General features: G+C 52.7%; 2 protein-coding genes across 4 annotated transcripts in view; one reads left to right on the top strand and one right to left on the bottom strand.

Annotated features, from left to right (window-relative positions):
* Lto1 (LTO1 maturation factor of ABCE1) overlaps window positions 1-4022 on the top strand; it is a 6507-nt gene extending 2485 nt beyond the window's left edge. The window contains exons 4-5 of one of the 2 annotated variants that reach the window (XM_028771075.1): window positions 1787-1901; window positions 2153-4022. In XM_028771075.1, coding sequence (XP_028626908.1) covers window positions 1787-1901; window positions 2153-2221 — 184 coding nt within the window. In that variant the 3' untranslated portion in view covers window positions 2222-4022. Of the gene's footprint in view, window positions 1-1783; window positions 1902-2152 lie in introns of both variants that reach the window. The other variant, XM_028771074.1, reaches the window with a different exon arrangement.
* Window positions 4023-10114: 6092 nt separating this feature from the next.
* Window positions 10115-20234, bottom strand: Ccnd1 (cyclin D1). 2 transcript variants are annotated; one of them, XM_028771039.1, is made up of 5 exons: window positions 19906-20234; window positions 18298-18513; window positions 17703-17862; window positions 14553-14701; window positions 10115-13057 (listed from the first exon to the last, which is right to left on the bottom strand). In XM_028771039.1, the coding sequence occupies exons 1-5, from the start codon at window positions 20101-20103 to the stop codon at window positions 12827-12829; spliced, it is 954 nt and encodes a 317-aa protein (XP_028626872.1). In that variant the 5' UTR covers window positions 20104-20234; the 3' UTR covers window positions 10115-12826. The 2 variants fall into 2 exon arrangements, with proteins under 2 accessions (XP_028626872.1, XP_028626873.1); XM_028771040.1 differs by having other exon boundaries at window positions 10115-12991; window positions 19906-20231.
* Between the last annotated feature and the right edge of the window lie 515 nt (window positions 20235-20749).

Raw genomic sequence — 20749 nt, 5'->3', positions numbered from 1 at the left:
CCTCTCACCCCCTTTTCCCGCTCACCCCCTTTTCCCTCTCACCCCCTTTTCCCGCTCACCCCCTTTCCCCGCTCAGTCTCTCGTTAGCACACTGTCCGAGCAGTGGCCAGGAGGAGCTCTGAGTGTCCTAATGTGCGCATAGTTATCTTGCATCATTAGTGCTGAATCTCATCGGTGACACACAGAAAGTAATAATGGCCACCTGGACCGTTGTTATTCAAAGACTAATAAATAAAATATACCAGGTACCTCATAGGTACTTGATGGGCACTGGATGATGTCACATCTCAGGTAATGTCAGAATGATCCTACCTTGCTGTCCGTATCTCACCTGGGCTTCTGATATACAGACTGCAATAGTGTCAGTGGAATGAAGCCTCAGAAGTGCTGGCTCTGCCAGGGGTGGTTGGTACTGCATGTCTTTAATCATAGCAGAGAGAGGCAGATCTCTGTGAGTTCAAGGATAGCCTGATCTGCATGGCCAGTTCCAGAACAGCAAGACAAAGAAAAAGAAATGTTGGCTCTGTCCATGGTATATCAACCAGGATGCAGTCCTTTCCTTTTTTTTTTTTTGAGATGGGCTCACATTGTGGCTCAGACTGGCCTCTCACTCACAGCTATCTTTCTGCCTCAGTCTCTTGTGTTCTGGGCTTACAGATATATACCACTGCAGGCAGGCAGAGTTCAACCTGAAACATTTCTTTTCGGCACACAACAGCCCCTGGGGAGTGTTACTGTTCTTTGAGCTGTATTGGCTTTGGTACCTTGCCTTACAGTGCTCTGCCTGCCCAGGCCCTATGAGCTGCCCCATGTGCCTGCTTCCTGAGGCTGGGAGGGACCCTGAAGTGAAAGGTGTAATGTTCTTGTATGCTCAGGTTTAGGGTTAGGCTGGCATGGTGTAGGTTTTCTACACCCGTTGACCTGGCCTGCCACAGGAGGGCCTGGAGGAGGGTGCTAGCACAGCAGGCTGGGAGGACAGGACAGCAGCGCCCTGCTTGTGGGGCTTGCTCTTTTATTGACACTCTTTCAGTGTCTAGGACCCATGCCATATTCAAAAGTAAAAGCCAGGTGTTGGTGGTCAGTTGTGGGCTCTGGGGTTTCCTCTCTGCATGTCCATCACAGCAATCCTGGCTGACGTGGGACTTCTTCTATAGACCAGACTGGTCTCAGATTCAGATATTCTCCTGTCCCTGCCTCTCAAGCACTGGGATTAATGGTGTACACCATCATGACTGGCTATCTACTGGTTTCTTTAGTGTGAGCAGGTAACAGACAAGGAGACTTAACTTGGGAATCTTAGGCTGGGCAGTGGTGGCACACGCCTTTAATCCCAGCACTTGGGAGGCAGAGGCAGGCAGATTTCTGAGTTCGAGGCCAGCCTGGTCTACAGAGTGAGTTCCAGGACAGCCAGGGCTATATAAAGAAACCCTGTCTCAAAAAACCAAAAGAAACAAAACAAAACAAACAAACAAACAAAAAACTTGGGTACCTTAGGAGTGACTGGGCAGCCTGGTCCCGGAGGGGTCATGTTGACTGTTCATGCCACCACTGGGTGGCAGTCACAGCTGGGCCTGGCTGCCATCCTCTCTGTAGAGCTCCCCCTTGCTCCAGCCTGCAGTTCCCTAGGTAGATGAAGAGCCACTGGTGAGAGTTGCTCTGCAGCAGGTGGTGGCTAGCACTGCCTAGAGCAGGGAGGTGTGCTTTGCCTGCCCACTGCTCTGAAGATGCAGTGGAGTCTCCTGGGTGACAGTCTTGCCTCCCCCCCACCCCCCGTGCATATCAGCAGGAAGCTGAAGGTGGTGGAGGCTCTGATCACACTGCTGCAGGACTTTCCCTATGATGATCCCACTTACGAGAAGCTCCATGAAGACCTGGACAGAATCAGAGGGAAATTCAGACAGGTTTGTGTCGTTAGCCTGTCTATGGGGTGTGCCTGAGCGTGCTTTGAAGGCCGGGTTGGCGCAAGCCCTAGGGTTCCTGTGATGGTTGTGTTGGGCAGTGTGTGACCAGGTATAGACCCAGAGGAACTTGTTTCCCTGCCCCTTGTAGAATGACTGAAAATGGGGTGGAGATGTTGTGGGCTTGTACTGGGATAGGGGAAGCTGAGCAGAAGTGCAGGAGGTGTAAGACACAGTCTCTTGGGTACTTCCAGCTGTGCTCACTGCTCAACGTGCAGCCGGACTTCAAGGTGGCTGCAGGAGGCTCTGGACTTGCGTTTTGAGGACCCACAAACGAGCAGATGTCAGCACATTAAGCGTCACAGTGATTAAAGGCAAGCCTGAGAGGCATCCATTGTTCTGTGGGAGGACCAGTTTGACTTCTTCCCCGAGGCTCTGCCTGGGTGGCTTGCAGAGGTCTGATCACCCTGCCTTCTGACAGGGGCAGCACACTCAAGAGACTGCCTGCCACTGGCCAGAGTGAGTGGTCCTGGGTAGGGTTACCCTGAGGGTGGGACTAATAGAGGCAGGCTGATGTGAAATGGGTTTATAGGAAGCCATGACAGGGTCTTTACTGTCTGCTGAGCCTCTGCTGGCCACGCTTGGGCCTCCTTACTTCATTCCATCCCTCTGGCGGCCCCAGAGGTGGATACCGTTCTGGCTTAGAGGTGATGAAATAGACCCATCTAGTCTAAGTGCCTGGTGGCAGAGCTGGCTCCCACCGAAGGTCCATGCCCTGCAGTACCACATGGTACCTCTGCCTCCAACATGTGCTGTTATTGCCAACACCACTGGAGGACCCAGATTCCTGCTGTGTGCACAGGACTCCATTGGACTTGGTTTGTCTCTGAATGCCCAGCTGAGAAGACGGGCGGCCTGATCCTGAGGAAGCTGGAGCATGGCCTTCATGCTGCCCCTAAACAGGTGTGGGATGAGCTCTACACATTCAGAAGTGGCCATGGAGCCAGGCAGTGGTGGTGCACACTTTTAATCCCAGGGCTCGAGAGGCAGCAGGCAGATCTCTGAGTTTGAGGTCAGCCTGGTCTATAGAGTGAACTCAAAAACAAACAAAAAGTGTCACTGGGGGACTAGATGGTGGTCGCCACTGTGAATGTGTAGGGCTTGCCTGGGTGTCACTGTACTTCTTTTAGCAGCAGCTGTGTGTCTGGCAGGTATTTACAGGCAGGTGAGCTGGTGGGAGTGGGCTCAGTGCTCCCAGGCATTTCTGTAGAGAGAATATCTCTCATCACATGTCAATTAAAGGGAGGAAATAGAGGCGGAACATTTGAGAGAGAGAAAGGATTCTGGGATACAGAGGTGGGAGATCCACCAGGGAAGATGTGAGGAGATGGACAGACACATGGTACCTGAGTGCAGGTAACCAGCCACATGGCAGGATACAGGTTAAAATAAATGAGTTATCTTTAGTTATGATGTAGTCAGAGTAGAGTCTAGCTGTATGTCCAAGGTATTTGTAAATATATTTTGAGTCTGAGTCTTATTTTTAGCAGCATGGAGCTAGGAGGAAGAACTGGGCCTAACTTGTACAACATGATACGCCTTCCTTCGGGTTATTGTACCCTGGCTGTCCCTACTTAAGTTTCATGTTGTAACAGGGTCACCATGCATGCCATTTGGAGTTTTGGGTTCTCTGTGATTTTAATTTTCTTTTATAGTCAGTCACTACATAGTCCAAGCTGGCCATAAAGGGTGATCCTCCTGTTTCTGTCTCCCAAGTGCTGGGAACTTAGGCTTGTGGCCCTAGGACACCGTTTTTAACATCATTGCACGGCATGAGTAGAGGGACCTTTGTGTACCTGAGCTGTTCCCTTCTTCCATCAGCCCAGCCGAGCCAGTGGGAGGGCTGGGGGCGGGGTCTGAGGCTTAGGACACCATGCATCTGGCCTCCTGAGCCTGGCAGCTGCCTCTCAGGTGTTCAGCACCGTTGTCCCAGCTGCTCCCAGGATCAGGTACTCTTCAATGTGCTGCTCTGAGGACCGAGCTCGGAGGGCTGTGACTGTTCTTACCATCATTTTACTTTCCTATTATATTTGAAAAAAAGAATAAATAGTGTATTTTAAAGCAGTAGTCTGTGTGAGGTCATTTGTACTGCAGCTGCTGCGGTCCTTCAGTGCCAGGATGCTGAAGTGCCAAGATGGAGCTTCAGAGGTGTGGCCTGCTGTGCCTGTCACGTTCACCACGTCAGATGCTGGCTCTTCTCTTGTCTCTGCCCCCTCATCTCCCTGGTCTCTACATCCTGTCCCCTTCACCTTGTGCACATCTGCTGTCAGATCTCCCACCCATCAGCAGAACCACAGCCGCCTGCCTGATAACCTTCCATGCTCCTGTACAGGCCTTGACCTCTGCCCACTTGACCCTTTCTTGAGGTCCCCATCTAGTCCCCATGATGCTTTGATCACCCCAAAAAGCCTTCTGGATCACAATTTAGAGAGACTGTGCAGGACCATTCTGCCATGTGGATGTGCCCCCTCCACTCACCACTGAGACAGTTGTGTTTGCTGTGAAAGGGGATGTCACAGGTCGTGAGAAGAATGCTGGTGCTTTCGCATGCTGTCCCATGAAGGTATTACTTGGTCTGCCATAGGCGACTTCGGGAGTTGTAGGGAAGTTGCTGTTGAGGGTGGCAGAATCAGGCACGAGTGGAACCTGTGTCCTTGATAGTCACTGAGCTGCTGGCCAGTCTTTCTGCCTTCTCAGACCATGGCCTATGAGCTATAAATGTCCTTCCCACTGCTGCTCTGTTTTATGACACTCATCCCGCCCTGTTCTGGCTGGCCGGCTTTAGTGTCCTCCTTTATGAGCATCACTTTGTCACAGGCTGGAGGCTGGAGGTCTGAGGCAGAGGTTTTTGGGCTGGTTCTCCATAAGTCTTTCTGCTCAGCTTGCTTCCTGCTTGATAGTCAACTTGACAGGATTTCGAACCACCTAGTAGACACACCTCTGGGTGTGGTGGATGTGAGGGTCTTTCTAGGGAGGCTTAACTGAGGAGGGAAGACCCACCTTGAACGTACTGTGTCCCATGGAGTGGGGTCTGTACTGAAGACAAAGGAGAAAGGGAGCTGAGCCCCAGTGTGCATCTCTGCTTCCCGGCCGAGGATGCGAGGTGACGGGCTGCCTCAGACTCCTGGTGCTGTGCCTCCCACCCTAATGATTGCCACCTTATAAACTGGACAGAATAAACCCTCTTTATCCCTTAAATTGCATATTTCTTTTGTTTTTGGGTTTTTTGTTTGTTTGTTTTTGTATTTTTTTTTTTGTCATAGAAAAGTAAGTAAACACACAGAGAGGGCCTCAGGCCTACAGAGACACTGTAATCCCTAACAGGCAAGCCTGTCTGTGACTGAGGGACCAATTTTAGCCTGAAGCTACCTACAGATTGCAGTTTGGTGTAAAGCTGGTATTAGTGAGGATTTTTAAAATATAAAGATTATTGCTGGGTGGTGATGCACACCTTTAATCCTAGCACCCAGGAGGCAGATGCAGGTGGATCTCTGGAGTTCAAGGCCTGCCTGGTCTACAGAAAGAGTTCCAGGATAGTCGGGTCTGTTAAATAGAAAAACCCTGTCTTAAAAAACTATATATAAAATTGTATTTTATAAATATGAGTTTTTTGCTTCCACCTCATGGGGCTGCAGAGGTGAGAAGAGGGCATCAGATCTCTTAGAACTGGGGTTCCATGTGGCTGTGAGCAGCCATGTGGTGGTCAGGACTGAAGCTGGGTCCTCTGCAAGAGCATCAGGCTCTTTAAGCACTAACCACCCATCCATCCCCTAGCCCTGCTGGTGGTGAGGTTTGGTTTTGTAGGATGGTAGTGTTGAGACGACTGAGACCAAACACCCAGAAGCTCTGCCTCATTTCCTTATTTCATCTTTACCCAAAACCTTTTCTTCCTCTGCCTTGTAGTAAGATGAGGCTGGAAGAAGGGGTCGCAGTTCTGTTTGCTGAGCCCTGACTTGCCCATTCTACTAAGTCTACAGGTACAAGACTGCAGGTGGCAACTGGTGGAGTAACTGCAGGTGGTCACAGTAAGGGGCCAATTCCAGGCAGGACAAGGCACAACTGGGTGAGAGTGGTTTGTGCCTGCTGCTCCAACCTGGTTTCTTGCTCATCTGAGCCTATGGCATGTCTTGATCTAGCCGATCCAGGAGAACATGGGTTTCTAGAGAAGGGGCAGTGTTGAAGAGCTGTCATATGCTCCAGAGCTTCTTCAGTGCAGGCTCAGTCCTGCACTCTGTACTGCACCAGGCTGTTCCTGCACTCTGTGCTGCACCAGGCTCTTTCATCTGTGCCAGTGCACAGCACCCAAAACACCCTCAACCCAGACCAGGCACAGACGCATGATGCTTTCCTTACAGCAAACCAAGGCTTTTAATGCGTTGTGCTCTCAGGCCTCAACATGTACCAAATTAGTCTAACTATGGTTTGTACTATATTAGAATGTCTGATTTTCAGACACAGACAGGCGGATCTCTGAGTTCGAGGCCAGCCTGGTCTACAGAGTGAGTTCCAGGACAGCCAGGACTACACAGAGAAACCCTGTCTCGAAAAACCAAAAAAAAAAAAAAAAAAAAAAAGAATGTCTGATTTTTAAAATTGACTATTTTCATAAAAAACTGTTCAGCGAAACTCACCCTAGGGTTAGGACAGAATTTCCAACAATTTCTGAACCGGCCCTATGCACACTTTTGCCCTTTGTACTATGTATTTATGTGAAGGGTCACTGTCATCGTTGACCATTGTAAAATCAAAATGTTTGACCAACTCTAAAAAACTATGGGATATTCAGCCAAGATTTCTTCTTTTTAAAAATTTTAATTTTATGTGTATGCATGTTTTACCTGCATATACATCTGTGTACCATACATATGCTTGTTAAGGTTTGAAGAAGGTGTTGGAGCCCCTGGTCTGGTGTTACAGATGGTTGTGAGCTGCCAGGTAGGTGCTGGGAACCAAACTTGGGTCTTCTGGAAGGGCAGACAATGAATGCTCTTAACATGGAGGCAGCCTCCAGCTCCCTAAAGGATTACCTTGACTATGTTAGTTGAGATGGGAACACCCTCTGTATGTGTGCAGCAGCATCCCATGGCCTGGGGTCCTGGACTCCGTAAAAAGGCGAGAGAGAGCTGAGTACTCGTGGTTGGCTTTCTCTGCTTCCCATGTGGATGCAGTGTGAGCAGCTGCCTCAAGCTCACGATGCCATGCCTTCCCCCATGACGGACCTGCGGACCAGATACTCCTTTCCCCGTTTAAGTTACAGTTGTCTAGTGTTTATCCCAGCGAAGGGGAAAGGAACTGAGGCAGATGTCCAAAAAGGCCCAGGTGTTAGAAACTTGGCCTAGCCACTCAGGACAGAACAAGCATAGTAAGGATGCCTTCCTCAGGCCTTGAGCTGGCCACACACAGATGGCCCAACGAGTAGGACCTCTCAGTTTTAAAGTGGCTCCTAGCTGATATAGGCTGCCTCAATTGTCTCTTGGGGACAATTCAAAGGCTAAATGGATGCCACACTCCAGGCCCAGTGAGGCTCCTTCAGTAGAGCATTCTGTATTCTCTCTCTACCCTCCTTGTGTGCCCTGAGTAACAATGACCCCAGATGTGGGCCTCAAGGCTTGCAGCCCTGAGCTGCCTGCCCACCATCCCTACCCCACCCCCAGGCTATTGTCTGCTGGCCCTGTGGTGTGGGGCTGGGCTGTGGGGCCCTGCGGGCCAGGGGACTGGGAACGGATTAGAGGTCCTGGGCTTGATTTGCCCTCTTGCACAACTGTTTGATCAAAGACATTCCTGGGATGATATCCCCGAGCAAGAGAGGCCAGCTCAGCTCAGAGCTAGGGGTACTGCATCCCAGCAGCACTGTGCTGTGCCCATATGGGGCCCTTGGTTACAAGCATGTCCACCTCATGTTAACCAGCCTGTTCACTCCACCCAGACACACACAGACTGCGCTATCAGCTCAAGTACAGGTTTGCCTGGCAAGCACACCTGGTAGTGCCAGCTTCCAGCACTGGCCTTATGTGGCCTGCATAGCCTTGCTGCTAAAGTCAGAGGCTAGGTCCAGTCCTCCTGCCCAACAGGCATTGACTGTCTTCTGGAATGTTGTGGCAAGGGCTCTGGGGCGCTGCAGGGAGGACACACAGTCCTACTCTTCTGCCTTGTGTCCCACACCTGGGAGTCCTCAGTTCTCAGTACTGGTATTTTGTGGGCCCCAGCAGCCTAGATCCTCTGTAGGATTGGTGAAGTTGGCTTGCTTTCTAGGCCAAAATGTAGCAGTTGAGCTGACCCATGGGTAATAGGCTAACTTCTTCATGCTAGTCCTAGGATATGAAGTCAGGAGGGGAGAGGTCACACAGAGTCACCTGTGCAATGTCATGCAGAAGCTCCACAGGGCCACATTCACTGTGAGTCCTATAGGACAAGCAGAAAGGAAGGCTGGAGCAGTTCCAGGCAGTGGGACAACCCAGGATGGGGAGCCAGAGGCAATCCTCCCAGTTTCGGGAGCTGAGGCTCAGAGAGGCCAGGCAGATTAAGACCTTGGCTCAGCTGAGAGAGGTTGGATTGCTCAGCCTTGACCAGGACACGGGGCAGGGGACCATATTGCTGGTAGGGGCAGAGAAAGAACCAGCCACTGAGCTGAGAGGAGACAGTTGGATGTGCTGGTTCCCTGAGTCTTTATCTCTGAGGGCCCTCAAAAAGCTATTGTGCCATCACCCTAAGAACAGAAGTATCTCTATACCCTAGCAGGGAATCTACCCTCCAGTGTTATCAGTTACATTTGAGGATTAGAGCCTGGAGTGGCCAGTGGTATCTGGGTTTTCACTGCTGAAACCAAGGAAAGAGGCTTGGATATCAACCATAGCTGGGCATCACAGACCACTGGATGAAGAGACAAGCCAATCACACCATTAAGAGACGGCACCATGGTGTGAACCCTGTGCCCTGTGATGGTGATGGTTGCCCATTCCACTTGGGTGTTCTTCCATGAGCACCCTTGATAGGCAGTGGCAGAAAGCAGCAGCTGCAGCTGCAGCCTTCATCTGAGAGGATGTTCAGTCCCTTGCTCTGTGTCTACATCCCTAGGACCACTCCGCTGCACTAGATGCTGTCTGCTTCCCTGCATCCTTCCCATCAGCCTACCTGAACATGGTAAGCTCACTCCCCAGAGCTTCTAAGAACCAAGGGGAAAGCATTCTTCCACCTCAATACCCGTTGGCCTTTTCATGGAACGCTGAAGGCCCCATGCCCATTCTCCCGGATGCCATATGGCAGTGGGCAGGAGTCTACCAGTTCCTGGGTTCCCACCTCTGTAACAGGCTCTGATGCTTATATGGACTGACAAAATACCTTTCTGGTCCCTGCTGTCAAACAACTTTGCCCAAGATGAGGACTGTGTCTTCATAAGTCTCCTCTGGCTCTGGTGTTCTCTTACACTGTCATGGTCGCCTGGCAGGGGTCACTGTGGGCTTCCCTCCCTATGTCCCTTTCTGCTTTCATCATTGGGTGGTACCATTCAGGCTAGGCGTCTCCACCTACACCTTCTAGAAGGGCAGGGGCCCTCCTGGCAACAGAACAGCCAACCTGAAACCCAAAAGCCTCTTTGTAGATGATGCCTAAAGCAGACCTGGGCCAAACCACCTGTCCCCACAGCGTTTGGAAACAATACTAGTCACGAGCAACTGCCACCCAGAAGACATCACAGGAGTCTAGCCAGGCCATTCAGGTCTCCAGGAACTGTGTGAAAGGCCACCTTGGGTTTTGGCCCTAACACTAAGCATCGCTCTCTGGGCGCTTGGCAGCACCTAAGAAACGGTGATTCACCCAGAGCAAACAGCCATTTGCGCCAGACGAGGGGCAGTGAACGCGGGTTCTGTTGATCTTCCATCTGCAAATAAGCAGGAGGGTGAGCTGGCAGCGACGGGCCCAGAGCCGCTTCTGATCAGTGGCCGCCGCTGGCCTCCCTGACGCCAGAGGCTCCCACTCTGCTCTTGGCTGCCATCTGCAAACACCCTTTCCTTTGGGAGTCCCGGGTTGGTGCCAGGGCTAGAGATGCCACCAGGCACCCTGGGTGCAGAGGACAGGTTGGATCCCACATGGCTATGGCATCAGGATGGCACATCCCCACTCCTGTCCCCAGGGCCCAGAAAATACAGACAACAATGAGCTGAGATTTTACCAATTTTATTTCTAGATTTTTTGTCTTTTTTCCTGGACCATGCTGGTCACATGTCTGTGCTGGGAAGCGCCATGGTGTGTCAACCAGAAATACACAAAGCCAACCTGGCCACCAGCCAGAGCCCCTCAAAGCCTTTCATGTCACAGGGCAGACTCTGTGGACCTACCACCAGCCTTTGGCCTTTTGGCCAAAACCTCACCCCATTACCATGGACACAGCGGCCCTCAAGGGTCCTGCCTGGTCGGAACACCTCAGCTAAGCTGGTGGTGACCGTTTTGGTTTGGCAGCTTGCTAGGGAACTTGGGGGCCTACAGCACTGCAGCTGGCTTCGCCAAGGCAGAGTCTTTACATTAGCACAATGCTGTAATTAACACAAAACAAGACAGAACACTAGAACCTAACAGATTAAATGATGCACCGGGGACTCAGAACAAATCCCTCCGGGCCCAGCAGCATGGTGGCATGCACAACAGGCTGCTACAAGTAACAATATTGATAACTAACAGAACAATACAGTTGCCCTGACTTCTGTGATGCTATGTCCCAGATCAAATGAAGGGCCCAGCATGACAGGATGATCACCATCAGGGTCCCAGGAGGCAGACTGCCCGCCCGCCTGCCCGCCCGCCAGGCCCGTGCATGGCTAGGTGATACATGAGGTATTGTGAACAGAAACCTGTTTTTTTTGGAATACAGCGGTAATCACATTAAGCCAAAATTGATCACAATTAAAAAAAAAGTACAAAAAGGGCATCTGTAAATACACTCTTCTATGAGGAAATTAAAACTTGAACACGGCAGTCTATGACATTGTAAAAAACAAAACAAAACTGATCCTCCAATAGCAGCGAAAACAACGTGAAAGATACAAAGCAATGCAACTCTGGTTCCGACCGCCTGGGACCCTGGGAGTCATCGGCAAGCACTGTGAAAGGAGCGGCCTGTCCCGTGGTCCCTACCCTCCACACTTCTTCCCTCACATCCTCTCTCCAGCCTCCCGCTCTCCCTCCTGCCAATAAGTCCTAAATAGAAAGGCACAGAACCAGAGGTGTGCACATCACCTACTGTTTCTAACTTGGGGGCGGCGGCAGGAATATGCCAGAATCAAACGCTTTTTGGAATCCTCTAATTTTCCTCAGTTTGGATGGCTCTCCAGTGGGGCCAACTGGGTTGGGAAAGTTAAGCAGACAAAATCTCCATCTTTGTGGTTGTTTTGAGGACCCCCCCCATCACCCAATAAAAGACCAGTCTCTCAGACATGGCCCTAAACCTTTGCCAGCAGGGCAGAAGGTGTGCGTTTGAATCAAGGGAGATCACATTGCTTTGAATCACACTGGTCATGGGCAGCCTTTCCAATAAATACTCTTCTGTAGCCTTAAGTATAAATTAGACATTTTAGTGTTTAAAAGCCTCCTGTGTGAAAGACTTAAGAGTCGTCCCAAATCTTCTTGTCCAGGTAATGCCATCACAGTTCCTACTTCCAAACACCAGCTGGCACCAAAGGATCCCTTCAACTCTGCAGGACCGATCCCGGGGGTGCGAGAACAGAGTTCTCTCTTCTTGACCCAACAAAACTTCCCAAGCACCTCATGCTACTAGCCCTACACACCTGTTGTGCAGCCATCTGAATGAGTGCGTGGACATCCCCCAACCATTGCATTAGAACCCTTCCCTCTAAAACACACACACACACACACACACACACATACACACACACACACAAAACCAGCAACACTGCCTCCAGCTAGCTGACCAAAAGTGCTTTGAAATGGAATGGTTTTGGAACATGGAGAAGGAAAACACAACAAAACAAACCACACACAAAAGAAAAGCTCTGGGTTTAACCTGATGTGAGCGGGCTGCAGGGCTGTCAGGCAAAAACCAGCATCTCTCTAAACAGGTACTACAAAATAGGAAGGTTACAAAAATAGAATATATTATGTTACTATTTCATCCCTACCGCTGTGTGGCTGGCGCTCTGTGAACCTGCAGGTTACTGGGGGCTTGTGGAGGGGTGCGGCACATAAGATGAGCCCTGGAGGGGGGTGCCACATGCCACGAGACCACTAGAGGTCGCACTGACCATCAATAAGGTTGAGAGGTCTGCCCACCCCTGGGATAAAGCACAGGTATCAGGGCTGTAGGCACTGAGCAAGATGGGGAGTGAGGCTGAGGGCCTGGCCAAAGCTGTGCCTGGTCAGCAAAGCAGAGTACATTTCTCTACCTAAAACCCTTCTACTAAACAATGGTTTGCTGTATTTTTTTTCCTTCTTTTTTAAAGCAATGTTTCTTAAGCTTTTTTTTTTTTTTAAAACACATAAAAGAATCAAAAATCCTTCTTAAGACTTCCTCTGTGTTAATCCTATTCTTAGAGCAGACAAACACATTAATAGAAAACTAGTTGAGTACTTGGGTACAGAATTCTATTTTTGTAGCACCCCCTGCCTCCCTACACTCAGGGTGATGCAAGTTCTATCTCTCCCTCTCTCTCTTTAAGACAGCTTTCAGGTATTTTTTTTTCTCTTTTGCTTAAATCAGATAGAAAGGAGAAAGATTAAGGAAAAACAACCAACAAAGAGAACAAAACTTCCTCTTCTGGTAACAACATGTCCCCAAGGGGGACGCCGTCAGGAGCACCCGGGCTGGCTCCTTCTGCTTTGCGGGTGCCACTGTTTGGTGGCTCCCGCCTGCCCGGTGGGCCTCAGATGTCCACATCTCGCACGTCGGTGGGTGTGCAGGCCAGACCAGCCTCTTCCTCCACTTCCCCCTCCTCCTCGGTGGCCTTGGGGTCGATGTTCTGCTGGGCCTGGCGCAGGCTTGACTCCAGAAGGGCTTCAATCTGTTCCTGGCAGGCACGGAGGCAGTCCTGGAGAGGCGGGCGGAGATGGAGGGGGTCCTTGTTTAGCCAGAGGCTGGTGGCCAGGGCCTTGACCTGCGAGGCAGGCTTTGCTAAGGGCAAGGCTTGAGGAAACTCCCCAAGCCAACCCCAAATCAGTGAAGAGTGAAGGCCACAAGGGACTAGAAAGCAAGAGTGCCCTTTCTGGTTCCCAGCCTGGAAACCTCTGTCTGGATGCCATCGGACAGCTGGCTAGTATCTGTGGGATACCCACTTGCTTGTCCACTCTAGGTCTACCCAGCATAAATTCTTCCCCAGCCTCCCACAACCCTACATGACATACCCTCCCCTAATTCAAGACAGAGGGGTCCTGGGAACTCCACCTTTTGGATGCAATCTCTTTAGGTGGTTCCAGGAAGAGAACCCAGCCTTCCAAGAGCACTCATGGCAGGTTCTGCATGGCTGAGGGAGGTACCTCTACCTCTCTAGGTTCCCCTTCTTGGGCTGTACCTTGAACTCCCCACAAGGAGCATCTATCTCTCCCTCAAAGCTTTTTGCCCCGGGTGCCCTCTGAGGGAAGCCGGCTCCAGCACTGGTGGTGCCTTGAAAGCATTTCCCCAGGAATGAGACTCATGAACTAAAGTCTTGCCTAGACAGGCTGAAGCTAGGGCATTGCCTACATTCCTGAAGCCAGTAGGACTCCTGGGGAACACCAGGGAAGCCCCCCACATTCAGAACTCATGCATTGTTCCCCCTTTGATGAATACCATGGCTAGAGGGTGGCAGGGCAATTGTCCCATTTCACAGATGGGAAAAGTGAGGCCTAGGTGGCCTGGCATGGACTCATAGACACCTTTCCCTCTCTAAAGCCTAAGGGCTCCCACTTGCCCACATACCCTATTCTCAGTTCTCAGGAGCCCCAGACACTTGGGGAAAGGGGGCTATATGCTCTACAATTGAGGTGTGGGAATGGGGGCCAGGGTGTCTCTGTGGCTGACGCCAGGCAAGGCAGAACAGCTGTCACACCTGGAAGCCTTCCACATGCCAGTGGCTCTGACCTACATTGAACCCCCAACTGAAGTTCAAGCCAGAACTGGACTTTTGCCTGTCCTGTCTATGCCAGCTTGCAATGCCCTAGAAGAAACCTTCATGGCCAGAGCTCCAAGCATGATCCACCACACTCCTCAGCAAACAGGTACAGTTAACACGTGGCACAGTGTGTCTGGTGCAAACCCCTCACACAAAGAAAGTTCTAGAATGTGAAGATCTATACAGGAGTCCTTTGTGGATTCAACCCCCAAAGTCTACACGGAGGGAGATACACGGCCCTATGGTAGCTGGGCCAGGCATCGGCTTCACATGCCACTACCCCATACACATCACAGGGGCACTGTCACCACACCAGCCCTCTATGCCTTTGGGACCCATGACTTCTGGAAGCCTCCCAAACCTTAAGCCTAGGAAGAGGCTGGTGGGGGGCCCAAGTCTGGTACCCTTCAGCTCCAACCTGGTCTCACAGTGTTTGGCACTGTCCCCACTAAGGTTCCCCGGCACTTGTCAGCTGTAGTCTTCTTTGATGAGACTCACTCACCGGGTCACACTTGATGACTCTGGAAAGAAAGTGCGTTGTGCGGTAGCAGGAGAGGAAGTTGTTAGGGCTGCCCAGGTTCAGGCCCTGCATTGCAGCCACCACGCTCCCAGCAGCTACCATGGACGGTGGGTTGGAAATGAACTTGACATCTGCAGCAGAGAGGGACAGAGGCGGCTGTGAGCAGGGACAGCGACAGACCTGTGACTCCGCTCCCATCCACAGCCTCGGGCCGCTCCCCCCCACCCTTCCGATGCCTGCATCAACTCTAGCTCCCTTGGAGACACCTGAGTGGTGCTACATGCACACAGTGCTGCATCCCTAGATCTCAGCCCGACACAGGATCAAGGTGTCCAGGCCAGAGCCTTGACACTACCTGTCAATAAGGCCTTGCCTCAGACTTTAAAAAGCTGAGTGCCTGACCCTGTCTGGCATGCACACCAGGCCCTGGGTTCAATCCCCAGCACTTCCAGCAAACATGAAGGAGGAGTCGGCTATGGCGCCTTTGCTCCTTTAAGAGGATGGAACCTACGAAGGTGTGCTGCTTTTACATCTGCATCCCAGGACTTGAGCGGTTGAGGTAGGAGACCGGGAAGATCTCTGTTCCAGAGCCAGCCTGGCAGCACCTCCAAGGACTAGAGACAGGTGGTCACATCTCAGAGACAGGACTAGGTTCCTCAGAGGCCAGGCTAGACTCCACAGAAGGGAGTTCCTCTCCAGAGGGCTGACTTGGAACCTCTTATGTCCCAACTGGTAAGTAGTGCCAGCATCAGAGTTGTCCCTACTGTTAAATGTTGGAGTCACCTCCCACAGTGCTGCAGTGGGGTATCATTTTAGGACTTCATCTGGAGTCACCAACTCCACCCCTCTCAGGCCCACTGGAATCAGCATCCTGGAGTTTTACGTCACACTGACGGAACGCCTCTCTACATAACCCCACCAAAGAAATTGTGACAGGAACAGCTGGTCACTTGGCCTGCAAATCAGGGTTTCCAGTCCAGAGGACGACACAAGAACGAGCAGATGCATTAAGAACGAGCAGTTCTTAATCACCCAGAGCCATCTTGTGTCACCCAGAGCCTGGGATCAAGTTGGCCGGAAGGAGCTGAATGGGAATCAGGCGGAACTGCTGCTGTAGTGAGGCAGCCCTCTGGAGACTATCCTGAGAGAATGTATAGCTTTGGCTGTTAAAGGGACCCAGCAGAGGAGCAATCATCCCTCCAGGTGGCACCAAGGACTGATTCATGCTAGTGAGTCCAGTGAACTAAGACCTTGCTATGGAGTCAAGTTCAAACCACAAACAGCCCTTTTACAGGGAGCGAGACTCCAGCCGTCAGCTGGCACATGCAGTAGCAACATCGGTATGTCCCGTAAGGATCCCTAACATCGGCTCCTTTTCACACTGCTTGCTGCTGGCAGGTGTTCCCTGGCTCAGTGGCACGTCTGACACCAACACACTTCATTAAGTTTCCCTCTGTCTGTGTCCATCCATACCAGGATACACTCTGGCTGCCCGTGTTAACAACCCTAGCTAGCACATTCCTCACACAGTCAGGAATCCAGGTCTATGGGTGACCGGAAGAAAAGTTAGGCCCTCCCACCTCCTATGGGGTGGGGGGGACTCCAGCCACATGGATCGGATTCAAGATCTCCTGGCCTTGATGTCAGCATCTTTTCATTCACTGTGATGTTACATTGACCTCTTCCCAAAGTGGTTCCCTGTGACAAAGGAGCTGGTTCCTCCTACAGAGAGACAAAGCCTCCAGGCCACAGAACATTGACCTGCTGTAGTTCACCAAGCTGTCCTTTACCCCCACCTGTCTTTTAGTGGCTCTTAATGAACTCCATCACAGACAAAGGCCATACAGACAGCTGGGAGAGCCAAGTCCAGCCGCACCCAGATGTAGGGCTTATTGATTTCTCTGCTGGCATCTTAGGGGTCCTGGGAGGGGCACATTGCTGCCAGAACCATCCTGAGGGAGGTGGTGCCACTCCATCCCCATGTTATCTCTGGAAAACTCTGCTGCCTCTCTGAAGCCACTTTCAGCTCCATAAAAGGCTGCCTGGAGCTTCCAAAGGCGCTGCTCTCCTCAGAGGATCTCCCGCCAGCTGCCTCCCTGCCTGCCAGCAGGGCCACCCCCACCCCTTAGATCCTTCCAGGTTACTGATGGCCATGGTACTCCCATCTGCCATCCCCTTGCTTGGTACACCCCCAGGGAGGGGTTGGCACCGTCAAAATCCCCAAATCCTCACACCAGCAGCTGATCAGAAACACCAGCAATGGGGCCTGTCAGATACAAGAAGATGCCACTGAGACTGCGGCGGCGGCAGGGGGCGGGGACACACTACAGGCCCCTCTGACATCACAGGCCAACAGCTATAGCAACTGAGGTCTGACTAGGGCCACTGGGGAAGGGGGTCCTCAGCAGGTAGGAGAATGCTGGACCCCCTCATCATCGCTAAGCTTCCTGGGCAAGGCTTTCAGTTAGAGTTGGGGAAACAGCTGTCAGATGTAGTACTGGGACCACCCAGAAGTAGCAGGGTGGTTCCTGCATGGCTGTCCACCCTGACTTAAGTCAGCCTGTCTACCTGGGGTCTAGGGCCAGAGAGGGGCTCTTGGAGGAGTCATGGGGAAGTTCTTGTTTCTCTGCTTCTAGCCAGCCCTCTCAGGACTCAGCCAAAAAGAACTGGCCTGCAGCAACCCTGGTGGGGCATCTAAGTTCCTGAACTGGCCACCCTGCTCCAGGGCTGCACTGTATGTAGCATGTAGGACTGAGGCTGGACCATTTTCCCTACACCCTTGTAGGCACCCCTAGCAAGTGGCTTAGCCTGGGAGAAGCTAGGAAGGGGGCTCTATAGCTGGGGCTCCTTGAGAACACAGGCAACGCAGAAAGCCTAGGAGCAGAGGCAAAAACCTCTTCAGAAACCATACTGTGGCCATACCACTCCCTGGCAGTGGAATGGTTGGCACAGGGAGGCTGAGCCATTCTGTTAGGTCTCCAGGGAACTAGCCAAGAGAAGGTGCCATCCAGTATCACCTATCTCCAATGAACTATCTGGATCCAGGGCTCAGACTAGATAGCAAGGAAAGAGGCATTAGCCTGGGAGCTGTAACTAGTCATCTTCCAGGGAAGAATGGGGGTGGGGCCCTACCTGTGGCACAGAGGGCCACAAAGGTCTGTGCATGCTTTCGGATGATCTGCTTGTTCTCATCCGCCTCTGGCATTTTGGAGAGGAAGTGTTCGATGAAATCGTGGGGAGTCATGGCGGCCAGGTTCCATTTGAGCTTGTTCACCAGAAGCAGTTCCATTTGCTGCAGAGAATGAGGAACACGGTCAAAAGGAAGGCAGGCTGATTCGTGAAGGTCTAAAGAGTGGGGACAGCCCGGGACCCCATATAGGTAAACAACAAAATGTGCCTGTAGAAATAGTAAAACGACTGACAAGCTGAGGACAAAAAGACCTCCCACCACCAGCGCTGCGACCTGAGCGTCGCTAGAGGGCGCACACCGTCCACATTTCAGAGCGGTTTCACCGCAGACACTGGGGAGTCCGGTCCGGAAAGGGGGCGGGCACAGAGGTAGAATGGGGTTGGCATTCTGCTCACTGCCACTTCGGTGCAGTGTGGGTGCCTTCCGTGGGGCAGGAGATCTGTCCATGGATGGCTGGATCTCCTGCCACTTGCAGCTCCCACCACCCAGGGGTCTAGCAACTAAGGAGGGATTCCGGGTGGTGGGTTACGCGGTTACCAGAAGCTCCTCGGGCCGGATAGAGTTGTCAGTGTAGATGCACAACTTCTCGGCAGTCAGGGGAATGGTCTCCTTCATCTTAGAGGCCACGAACATGCAGGTGGCCCCCAGCAGCTGCAGACGGCTCTTCTTCAGGGGTTCCAGAGACAGGAAGCGGTCCAGGTAGTTCATGGCCAGCGGGAAGACCTCCTCTTCGCATTTCTGCTCCTCGCAGACCTGCGGGGACCCGGACCCTGACTGTCAACCGGGGCGTCGCTCGATATGACCCCGCACCCTTTCCCTAGATTGCAGAGAGGGGTTCCGGTGGCCAACTTCCCGGGATGCGCTCCTGCCCCGCGGATTTCCAGTGCCCACCCACCCTGAAACTGAAAGGGAAAGTCCTTGGGCAGCTGGCGCGGCGAGTAGAGGCAGTGGTGGTCACGGAGACCCTCGTCCCCTGTTGAAATTAGGAGGCCACAAGCCAGGGAATCCCACCGCAGGACTGGCGGGGGGCCGGGGGCTGGGCGCCGCTCGAGCGCACGCGAGACACAAAGGTGGCGTCCCAGGCCGCCGCGCTGCATTTCCCAGACGTCATCTTTTCAAAAAATATTTAAAAATATTTAAAAAATAACTAGGGGCCTAAAAACGGCCTGAAAATAACCACAGGGCGACCCTTGATCCAAGCCGAGGGTCAGGAGCTCGGTGGACATTGGGGGGTGAGCCCCAGCAACTCAAACTCTGGGGGCCCCCCTTTTGCTGGGTGCGGGCGCTGTTTGCCTCTGCAAGGGCATTATGCCTCACTTTAAAAATTATTTTAAAATATTTTAGGGCCCCTGAGCCTCCTGATTAACAGCTGAAAATGTGCTTTTGTGTTCCCCTACTTCCAGGCTTGACCTAGACAGGTTCCCCCAAATGCAGAACCGCACGGACAACGGTCAATCTCAGTGACTAGGGGGCCACGCGACCTTGCAGCCTGTCGTTTTCTCTGGGCCAGGCAGCGTGTGTGGGGTACCCAGGGGTCCGCTGTTTGAACAAAGAGTCCCCCCACCCCAAATATCCTTCACAGTGTCCTATTTAGTGACTCCCAGCCGCCACGAGGCCCCTCGTGCCTGTCCCAGCGCCCCTACTGCCGCTCCTCGCCCTGCCCCCAATTATTAATAAACACTTTTGCTTTGCAATAAAGGAGCAAAGATGGCGCATAATATTGGCACGAGCGGCTTTTGCATACGTGTCCATGATATTAATTTAAAAATCAAATCTATGCCCCCTCCCCCTCTTAGCTGGCGAAACGCGCTGGGGCGGCCCTGGCCGAGACGCTGCAGGAATGGGGCACTAGCGGGGGCCACAGAAGAAGCTCAGCCTGCACCCTCTGTGGTGTCGCTGACACCGTCCTCCCTCGAAGGCACCCCTCCCTGACTTCTCCCCACCAGGAAAAGGAATTCCCATAGCCCCAACTCCCAAACCTTCCTCGTTCAAAAAGACCCGAAGTATCTATTTATTTTGTGAATCCCGAATCCTAGCAACACACCGGGAAAACTACCAGACGGAAGGGAAGAGAAGGGAGGAAGATGTCGGTGATAGCAACAAGTTGCCAGGGGGGTCCCAAGCTAGCAGCCTGGAGTCTCTCACCTCCAGCATCCAGGTGGCCACGATTTTCCGCATAGATGGCACAATCTCCCTCTGCACGCACTTGAAGTAAGATACGGAGGGCGCGCAGGTCTCCTCCGTCTTGAGCATGGCTCGCAGCACCCGGTCGTTGAGGAGATTGGTGTCAGGGTACGCGCGGCGGATGGTCTCCACTTCGCAGCACAGGAGCTGGTGTTCCATGGCGCGGCCGCCTGGGGAGGGCTGTGGTCCGGGTTGGGCTCCGGTGGCTCTTGCTGACGCGCGCTGCCTCGCGCTCTACTGCCGGTCTCCCGAGCGCGCGGAGTCTGTAGCTCTCTGCTACTGCGCCGACAGCCCTCTGGAGGCTGCAGGACTTTGCAACTTCAACAAAACTCCCCTGTAGTCCGTGTGACGTTACTGTTGTTAAGCAGAGATCAAAGCCGGGCAGAGAAAAGGGGGAGGGGGGAGGGCCGAGGCGGGCGTAGGGGGAGGGGGCTCCGGAGCAGTGAGCGGTGGGTGGGTGGGTGACAAGCCCAAAGCCTGCCCCCTCCCCCCTCGGCCTTCGTAGATATGCAAATCGCTCGGACTGCTTCTCTCCAAACTGGGAAAGAGCGGGGCAAGGGCAAGGGGGAGGGGGGCTTCCTTCCCCAAGTGGGTCCTCCGAGACCTGTGGAGGTGGGGTGGTGGCGGCTCTGGACAGGAGGACAGCTAGGAGGGAGGCCAGGCCACACGCAAGCCAAGGAAGAATGTATGGAGGGGGATCCTGGGGGTGCAAGGACACTATTCTTAAGCCGGGAGAACGGGCGCGTTTCCGAGGACGCCACGAGGGCACCCACGGGCGGATCAATTGCTTAGAAATCCCGGCGTC

Source organism: Grammomys surdaster, unplaced genomic scaffold (genome assembly GCF_004785775.1).
Source record: "Grammomys surdaster isolate TR1022 unplaced genomic scaffold, NIH_TR_1.0 205, whole genome shotgun sequence".
Lineage (NCBI taxonomy): Eukaryota > Metazoa > Chordata > Mammalia > Rodentia > Muridae > Grammomys > Grammomys surdaster.
Note: the sequence above shows the minus strand (reverse complement) of the source record. Positions and strands in the feature narration are given on the sequence as shown.